At 45.5% G+C, this 9,312-nt stretch overlaps 1 protein-coding gene across 2 annotated transcripts; it reads right to left on the bottom strand.

The window, feature by feature from the left end:
• Window positions 1–498: 498 nt before the first annotated feature.
• Window positions 499–8,879, bottom strand: wdr31 (WD repeat domain 31). Of its 2 annotated transcripts, XM_007900190.2 has the most exons (10): window positions 8,774–8,879; window positions 8,229–8,318; window positions 6,987–7,116; window positions 6,623–6,697; window positions 6,036–6,180; window positions 5,323–5,423; window positions 4,232–4,299; window positions 3,579–3,720; window positions 1,945–2,107; window positions 499–1,238 (listed from the first exon to the last, which is right to left on the bottom strand). In XM_007900190.2, exons 2-10 carry the CDS (start codon window positions 8,273–8,275, stop codon window positions 1,078–1,080), a joined length of 1,032 nt encoding a protein of 343 aa, XP_007898381.1. In that variant the 5' UTR covers window positions 8,276–8,318; window positions 8,774–8,879; the 3' UTR covers window positions 499–1,077. The 2 variants fall into 2 exon arrangements, with proteins under 2 accessions (XP_007898381.1, XP_007898382.1); XM_007900191.2 differs by lacking the exon at window positions 8,229–8,318.
• Window positions 8,880–9,312: the final 433 nt, after the last annotated feature.

The raw sequence follows: 9,312 nt of genomic DNA, 5'->3' as shown, positions 1-9,312 counted from the left end.
CAATTTTATTTGGGGGAATTTGTTTCCCAGGATACTGCAAGAGAGAAACTCCCTTCTCTTTTCAAATAGTGTCGTGGGATCTTTAACATCCACCTGGACAGGCAGATGGGACCTCGGATTACTACACACAGTTAAGTGATAATGTGGGTTTTCTTCTTTATAACTAAGAATAAAAAAAGGGCACAATTATACCTAATCATAATTGTAATAGTCCTTTCATTTGATTTAGTACCTAAAACATTGAAACGTTCAAGGCCTTTACAATAAATACCTTTAAGTGGCAGCCAATTTGCACACAGCATTGTCCCACAGACAACCATAAAGTGAACGACCAATTTATCTGAGGGATCTGAGTCACCAAGAAAACCTCCTTCCTTTTTTTGATTTGTGCCTTGGGATCACTAATGTCCACCCGAATAGCCAGAAGGGGCCACGGTTTAACATCTCACTCGAATGATGGCACCTCTGACAATGCAGTGCTCGCTAGCCCAGCACTGCACTGTGAGCGTCAGCCTGGACTCTAAACCAGCAATCTTCTGACCCACAGGTGAGAATCCTGCCAACCGAGCCAAGTTGGTGTAGACAACTAAAAAAAATTACATTCAAACGGCGCCTTTCGTGTCGAGAGGTCGTGCCAAGCAGATATTCCCTGCACAGAACTGGCAACAGCACTCGTGTAAACCACACAGGATCAGACATGAAGGGTCAGCTCTCACTTGCCAAGAGCAGAGCAGTTAGCATCAGACTCCCAAATTCCATCGAGGACCAGAACGACAGCAACTAGTACCTTGGAAATACTTTAAACAAGTTCAGGTTAATTTCACTCCTTTAAAACTTATCTAACCCATATTGTTCATAGCTTATTTTGGAGAGTCCAGATTATACACAGTACACACAGGGACATCACCTATTAACAGAAAAGTGCTTAATATAATAATAATAGTTATTAACATAAACACAGAGAGCACTGGTCTTTCATTCCACCCAGCGCCACCTCCCTGTGTTCGGCTAATCAGATAATCGGTTCCCCAGACGCTCTCTGATGCTGTTTCCCCATGTGTGGCTCGAGAAACGTGCTCAGAATCTCGCAACCTCGCTCAGGCTACAGCCTCTTGACTCGTTCACTGCGAGGACGTGAATTCCTCTATTAAAGCTGCCGCACAGCAAACTGGCCCTGTCACAGGAGGCCAGCGACGTGAGAGGCCCAGCCCCATCCAGGGAATAGGAGCTCACACAGGCTGCAAGTAAAGAGAGAGAAGTTTAACTCAATCAGTTCTTATCAGAACTTAGTCCAACAGGCCATGTCTGTAAAACGAGTGACTTTCGTTATTTGCAACTCTCCCCCCCTTCCAAGACACACACTATCCAGGGTCATACGTTTAGTCTTAAACACCTATATTTCTTGCATTTATCATGCCATCAAATCCTCTCAAAGCACTTCACAGGATATCCTGCAAAGTGTAGTGGCTTTGTGTTGCGAAGGAAGGTGGCAGCCAATTTGCACACGGTAATGTCCCGCAAACAACCGTGGAGTGAGTGACTATCTTTATTTGGGGGATTTGTCAGCCAGGACACCGGGAGAGAGAAACTGTCTTCTCTTTTCGAATAGTGCCACGGGATCTTTGACGTCCACCTGAACAGGCAGACGGGACCTCGGTTTAATGTCTCATCCAAAGGACGGCACCTTCACCAATGCAGCACTCCCCCAGCACTGCACTGGAGTTTCAGCTTAGATTACATGAGTTCCAAGTCCCAACCTGGGGCTTGAACCCTACAGCGCTCAGACTCAGAGACAAGAGCGTTACCAACTGAGCCAGGCTGACACCTAGTCCCATTCAGCTCCATTCTTCTACCTTTTCCCCCATACCATGCAGGGCAGCCCCTCACTTTTAGCAGTGTGAGGGCAGGTATAGAGTTAGGTACTGATCTACTAGAGGACACTACCTGCTGTGTCCCGGTTCCAGAGCTTCACAGTACAGTCGTGAGATGAAGTTGCCACTAAAGGGACTGAGGTAGAGCCGCTCGGGAGAAAGATGCAGGCTGCAGTGCTCTGTTGGTGCCCCCTATAGTCACAGACTTTATCTTTGGTCTGTCTCAGGTCCCACAGCTGGACAGAGTGAGAGAAACAGGTAGTTAGTCACCCTGAGAGGACCACAACAGGACCCTTTTAACCTGCTGTTCGATATCTAGACTTGTCATTACTCCCAATCCTAGCATTTGACACAGCACCTAATCGAGTCATCCAGACGTCTCATAGAGCTTTACAAAATGTTACTGTGAAGTATTGTGGCTGTATTGTAGGTGAAAGAGGCAGGCAATTTTGCGCACAGCGAGGTTATTATTGGAGTCCCGTAGCGTAGTGGTTAGCACGCTCGCCTCGCAAGCGAGAGAACCTTGGTTCGATTCCCGGGTCCTGTGCATTTTTGTAGATGAACAATGAGTCACCCAGACAGTAACTGAGAAGACAAGTCCCTTCACCAGTTCCACACAGGAGTTGTGGACAGCTCTGCCTGGCTGTTGTTGGATTCCCTTTAAGAAGAAATGACCAATTGGAAAAAGGGAAGAGCAAACTATTTGCCTATAATAAAGAGGAAATTGAGATAATCGACAGAGTAGCTATAGAAGTTGTATCCAAAGACAGATCAGTTAAAGATAAAAGTTTCACTTTGTAAAATTGAAAGCCGATACTCTGCTCGGACTGCAAGGTATCATTGAAATGGGGTTGCTCAAAAGAATTCGGTGTGTGGAGACAGAAGACCTCAAAACAACTTCACCGGGGTATCCCCAAAGCAATGGTCTGGTGGAGCGGGAAATACAGACTAGAAAGAAAATAAAGACAACGCAAAGGCAAATAAGCAGAAACAGGCTGAAAGAGAATGAGGGACAATCATCAGCAACAAACACTGATGTCAAGACGGTTAAGAGATTTGTTAATCTCGGAAGAAGACAAATTGAGACCGCCCGGTACAACCACAAGAGAAATGGAGGGAAAACACGAAGTGAACCAGGAAAGCAGAAAACTTTTCCAAGAGGAGAGAGAATCTGGTTTAGAAAGGAAAAACCTAAAAACAAAAGATTAGACAAAAAAGGAGAAATTTGGAAGAAGGATAAACCCCCCCCCACCCACCCCCAAATCATATTGGATTAAAAAGCGATAGAGGAAAAATATATAGAAGAACGTCATGGGAAATACGCCAAAGAAGGAAAGAGGAAGAAAAAGAAGAGCGGAAGGAAGATTCGGGGGGTAGCAGAAACATAGAGAACTACCAGGTCAAGGCAGAGTCGTCAAACCAACGCGGAGATTAATTGAACAAAACTGAGACACAGAGAGAGACAAAATGAAGAAACCAAAAAGGGGAAGATGTTGGGATATCCTTTAAGAAGAAATGACCAATTAACTGGGAACCAATGAAAGGGGATCAGGACGATAAAGCAGGATACAGGGGAACTAACTGAAGGGGTTGCATTTGGTTGTAATTGTGTTGAGAGCTGAGAATGACATTTCTACATTGGAGTTGTGAGAACATAACGGCTGTGTGTGTATGTTTTGTGATTTCACCGAATGCTCGTTTACTTACTGTGGCCTCGCAGCCCTCGCTGCCAAATCCATTACTGCTGGTTACGCAATATCGTCCCTCAGCACTCGTGTCACAGTGGGTCTGGATGTGCTGCTTTACAGGGAAGGTGTGAGCCACGTGGAGCTCCCGACTGTCCCACAGCCTGTCAGTGGGATGGAGAGACAGCGAGGAAACTCGTCAACTCAATAATAATAATAAATAATAATAATAATAATCCTTGCATTTGATATAGCGCCTCATCACGTCTTCAAGACGTAACAGAGCGCCTCACTGAATATACTGTAAAATGTAGTGACTGTATTTTGTGGGCGAAACACGGGAGGCGGAGGTGGTGCCTGTGTGAGGTGGAGGGGTTACGGCAGAGACTTACAGCGGGTAGAGCTGACGGTGAGACTGCGGGAAGGGCAGACACACAAAGCAGTCCAGAGTTGGTGGGGAGGAGGCAGATGGAGTGGGCGGGGGAGGTGGACCACTTTGAATAAATAATATTCTAAATAAATCGGCATAAATGGAATTGAAACGAATGGTAACTTTATGCACTTTGATGGACAATAGCCCTCTTGTCCCGTTGTCAACCCCACATCCAAATTTCTGCTCCAAAGTCGTCATCGATTTGCTGTCATCAATATGATTTAATTACACGATTCACTCACCTCATCATCTTGTCCTCTGAGGTCTGAACGACAAGCGACTCTCCAGGAACCCAGCAGACATGCGTCACCTGGCAGAGAAGAGAGTTAAACCACGATCAGGATACGTAGCACAAACCATCAGTCACAGAGAAGAGGCAGGTGTCAGCCTGGCTCAGACACCTCAGAATCAGAAGGTTACAGGTTCAAGTCCTAAGTTGGGATTTTGAGGTCGCAGTCTACATGGACAGACACTCCAGTGCAATGCTGGCGGAGTGCTGCATTATCGGAGGTGTCATCCTTCAGATTTTGTAGGGACAGCCAGATATCTTGAAACTTACAGAAACCGAACGCATGGCAAAGTACTGCAGATGCTGGAAATCTGAAATAAAAACAGAAGTCACTGGGAACACTCAGCAGGTCAGCCAGCATCTATGGAGAGAAGACCTGCTCTGATGAAAGGTTATTGACCTGAAACACTAACTCACTTTCCTCTCTCCACAGATGCTGCCTGACCTGCTAAGTGTTCCCTGCGACTTCTGTTTTTATTTCGGAAACCCAACACCATGCTTAAAGAGCATCCAAACTAGACTGAGAGTTCTGCACATGTATGTATGTCACCTAAACATGGTGATTTCCCTGTATGTGGAATGGAATACACACTCTCTTCCTGGACCCTACTAACCTAATTCCGGAGAGTATTAGGCGCAGGTTGGAGAGCCAAAGCTTGGATGACCCCAGAGTGTGTTGGGAAAGATGCCGGAGTTTAACCAGATAAAAGTGCACAGCTTAACATTCAGAACTCTGTCTGACAGGTTTCCTACTGTTAGTCTAGCTAGGCCACAATACAGGTAGGGTGTCTGCAGGGTTAACAGGGGCCGAGTGGGAAGAATGCAAAGACAAATGAGACTCTCAGGAACACCACCAAAAGGCTACTGGCATTAAACAGCTGACCAACTGAGCTGGAAAGGCACCATTAAGCCTGCAGCAAAGTTGGGAGACCACAGACAGGATGAACATAAGCTATATAATCAGTCAGTGCGCCCAATGGAATGGGAGTTCTGACAGAACGACGCTGCAGAAAAACTAGCCATTGAGGGACTTTCAATGATTACCAGATTCCTGGAGATGGAGGAATTGTGTAAACAGTGTCCAGTCTGTACATCCCACATGCACATGGTGTTGTCCCGGGATCCCGTGCATAACAGCAAGCCATCTGGGAATGACAAAATGGAAACAAGAGAACAAAGCAATTGTGTTAATAAGGAGACAGATTTTTTTCAGGAACAGATGGGTCTGGGACCTCATTCCATGCTAACATGGTATAAACTCCTCACTCCACACAAACACAAGTTCAATTCCCCAGAAAAGAGTTTGTGGGTGGTGTTCTAGTCCCCACGAATTAGAATTATTTATTTTTTAGGTTCATCCAGGGTTCTGACACACATAGAAACCTTTTGCCACGCTTAAGAGCAAATCCAAAGCAGATAGACTTTTGCATATGTATGCTACGTACACATGCAAATTTGCCCATGTCCGGAATGGAACAATATGAACAATGATCCTTGCATTCGATACTGTGCCTTTCTCATTGGGAGGACATCACAAAGTGTTTCACCGGATTTACTGTAAAGTGAGGTGACTGTGTGTTTTGTAGGTGGAACCTTTGGGGTTTACAAAGCTTCACCCTGAACTGAACCAGTGGTTAGAGCTCAATGTTGACAGCTTGTGGCAGGAGTAGGAATATATTCCACTGACACATCAGTAGACACAAATACACACTGAGACAAATTCACAAAATACCAAGTGAAGCATTGAGGCTGTGTACCTGGGCTGACGGCGAGGCCAGTCACCACTAGTTCATGTCCAGTGAACTCCTGCAGGGGACCACCCTTACTCTCTGCATCCCACATCAGCGCAGTCTTGTCACGAGAAGCACTGAAAATTCTGTTCGATTGAAAGACGCAGGCAACCTGAAACAGGTAGGGCACCACTCAATATACACAGCAATCCAGCGCGGGGGCAATCCAGGCCAGTGGAGGGGGGAATTAGGAGGTTGTTTCTCGCACTCAACTAGATCAATTCCCAGTACCTTCATTGCTTCCAGCTTCCAATTCCCCTTGCCAAAGACCTTCACTGACTAGCACCAAACCTGTTAATTTTGTAAATGTTACTAAAGGATTTAAGGAACTGGATTATAAAAAGCCTAACGGAGGGACAATGTTCAGTGAGGTGCACATTGGAGATGGTTCTCCATTTCCAGTCTTGTGTTGGGAAACTCTCCTCTTTCACAGTGAAGAGTGCATGGGTTACCCCTTGGTTGGTAGAGTCACATACCATTATAAACAGTACACATCTCTCACATCTCCATTTCTCACTTCGTCTCGAATGATTAATCCACTGTAAGCGTCTTACCTTAGTAACGTCACGTTCATGTTCCAGGTACCTTTGTTGTGCAAAGCCAGATCTCCAGTTATACAGGACCACCGCCTGCAAAGGCAGAAAAATAATCATGTCTCAGGAGTGGGCAGCAAGGAGAGCACTACTCAATCGCATTATTGGTTTAGACGTCGGAAATGTTGGGAGGTATGAAGAGGTACAGTTGAATTTCCGTACCTGTGACTTCTCCCAACATTTTCCCATAAACCCGTGACATTCACTAAATTTACCACGACCGCTCCGTGATTTTTTTTGACAAGAAAATGTCGTGCCCAATCTGCAGCCCTAGTTTATAAAGTAACATGTTGCCCCTTTCTCCCAGTCCAGGATAGAATCTCACCTTGTCCTTCCCTCCAGACACACAATACTCAGGCGTCAGGCAAGCCAAGGAGGTCACTGCATCGCTGTGGGCAGGGCTGTACTGCTGCACTGTTTTACCCCCAGTGTTGCAGCTGGTCTCTATGTCAGCCCTGAAGAACAATGATCACTGTTCAAGTATAAGGCAGTGCAATTAGAGATTACTCATGTAACACACTCTGTAATGAAACATGCTCTGAACAGGCAAGGCAGACTTGACAGGTCAGGTCAAACTAGGAGGTGTGCTGTGGTAAAGGCAGGATTTAAGTACCATTGTGTTGTCATTTACGAGGACAGGTTGTTGTTGGCTGAGGCTTGGGTTTGAATCAATCCCATTCCAATCGGGATCAGGGGAAATTGTTTTTTATAGCACTGTATCACATCAAATCTTTCAGAGTGCTTCACTGGAACAGTTATTACTCTGAATTGTTGTGACTTGTTTTTGTGGGCAAACACGTCAGCCATTTTTGCATTGGCTTAATCAGCCCACAATCAACAGCTTGTACTTATAGAACGCCTTTCACACAGCAAAACATCTCAAATTGCTTCACAGTGGGAGCTCAAGTAGGGTGGGAGAAAACCAAAGGCACAGTTAAAGCGATAGGGTTTTAGAAAAGCTTTGAAAGCGAGAGGAGGGGGAGGGTGGAAATAGAGAGAGTTCTAGAGACTGGACCTCGATTTGACATCTCATCTTAAAAGGACTGCATCTTTGACAATGCAGCGCTCTTCCAGTACGGCACTGAAGTTCACTCCACCATGCAACAACTCGAAAGGTTGAAAATTTCCTCAAACCTTCAGGGTATAAAGCAGTTCAACAAATAGGTTCCACAACTGAGATCACTGGACTCACACGATGTGCAAATCCTTGGTTCTTGCTGACACATCCAAGGTGAAGACTATGGGCTTTTGAGGAACCAACAGACTGAACCAAAGACAGGATTTGGACCTGAGATCTGAGACCTGAGCTGGGGGTTGAGATCAGCTGGGTGGAGGGGAAGGGTTGAGGGCAGGGAGAGTAGGGGTAGGAGGGTGATCGAAGGCACAGTTGAAGAGGAGGGACTTGAGATGGGCCTTAACGTAGGCAAGGGAGGGGAGAGGCAAAGGAACTGTGGGATGGAGTTACAAAGGGTGGGGGCAGAGAGGCTGAAGACCCGACCCCCGATGGTGGGTACTTCAGAATAGTGACTGCAATTGTTATTTGACATAGAATGTGGTCTAACCTCACCTGTAGCAGGACGTGCTGCGTTTTACTTTACTTTGCAGCTTCCCCATAGCAGTAAGTGTGCTCAGTGGAGACACGCCATAACTGTAGTGTCTAAAAGAGACAGGATTGGAGTCAGTCATTCCACTTTCTCATGAAGAGTCACACCTACACATTAGCTTGCCTTGCTGGTTATTCGTCGGCTGCGCATTTCCGACATTTTATTTCATAAATGGTAACGGCAATGTGGGAAAATTAATATCAAGTACGATACCAAGTCAAATTTTTGATTTGAAAAGAATCGGATAAACATTAGGGGGAAAAAAATTAAGACACAAAAGGGTTTGGGGGGAGGGAAAAGATAAATGGATTAGAGCGATCGCTCCAGAGCTGGCACACACAGACATGAAGGAAGGAATGGGGTTGCTCAGTGACATACATTCCACAATAATTAGAGTGGATTAAAGATACTCAGGCTGGTAAATCAGTCTGTCTGTCGTGGAACTTTCACATCGTACAACTCCAACACCACAAAACAAACTGACCTTAAAAAAACGTACTGTACTTACATTTTATGGTCCAAAAAGTGCCGGCCTTTTCATGTCAGCCTGAACGAAGCCATGGATTATCATCAGGCCAGCGGGTCATCAGAGGGTTGTGGATTCCTGTAGCGGAGTGGTTAACCCGCTCACCTCGCAAGAGAGAGGACCCAGGTTCGATTTCCGGGTGAGACGAAACCTTAGGCAAGTTTCCTTACTCCGTACGTCTCTGTCTACCTAGCAGTAAGGAGGAAGCTGGTTGTTAGTCGAGTGGCGGATCATTTCCGGAGGGTAATAATCCCTTTTAAAAAAAAATGTGATCACTCAATCCACGAGTGTTTGTGAGACGCTGCTTACTGTACACAACTGGAGGTCGTGTTTCACCCACAAGATACACAGTCAGTTTATTTTACAGTATATTATTGCATGAAGTGCTCTGAGACGACGTGATAAGGCGCTATATCAAATGCAAGGATTATCATTATTATTATTATTATTTATTATTATTATTATTACCTCCCAGGGGCTTTCCATGAAGATCTTTATTTTGTACTGACAGACAGACAGAC

This window comes from Callorhinchus milii, unplaced genomic scaffold (genome assembly GCF_018977255.1).
Source record: "Callorhinchus milii isolate IMCB2004 unplaced genomic scaffold, IMCB_Cmil_1.0 Scaffold8, whole genome shotgun sequence".
Classification (NCBI taxonomy): domain Eukaryota; kingdom Metazoa; phylum Chordata; class Chondrichthyes; order Chimaeriformes; family Callorhinchidae; genus Callorhinchus; species Callorhinchus milii.
The sequence above is the reverse complement of the archived record's forward strand: the minus strand, read 5'-3'. Positions and strand labels throughout refer to the sequence as shown.

What these genes read in the sequence shown, in the direction of transcription:
- wdr31 (XM_007900190.2), bottom strand. Translation starts at nt 8,275, where the DNA reads ATGGGGAAGCTGCAAAGTAAAGTAAAACGCAGCACGTCCTGCTACAG. An exon ending in ATGAACGTGACGTTACTAAG is followed by an intron (nt 6,181 to 6,622) that starts GTAAGACGCTTA and finishes TACCTGTTTCAG; the next exon opens with GTTGCCTGCGTCTTTCAATC. An exon ending in CCTCCATCTCCAGGAATCTG is followed by an intron (nt 4,300 to 5,322) that starts GTAATCATTGAA and finishes CTTCTCTGCCAG; the next exon opens with GTGACGCATGTCTGCTGGGT.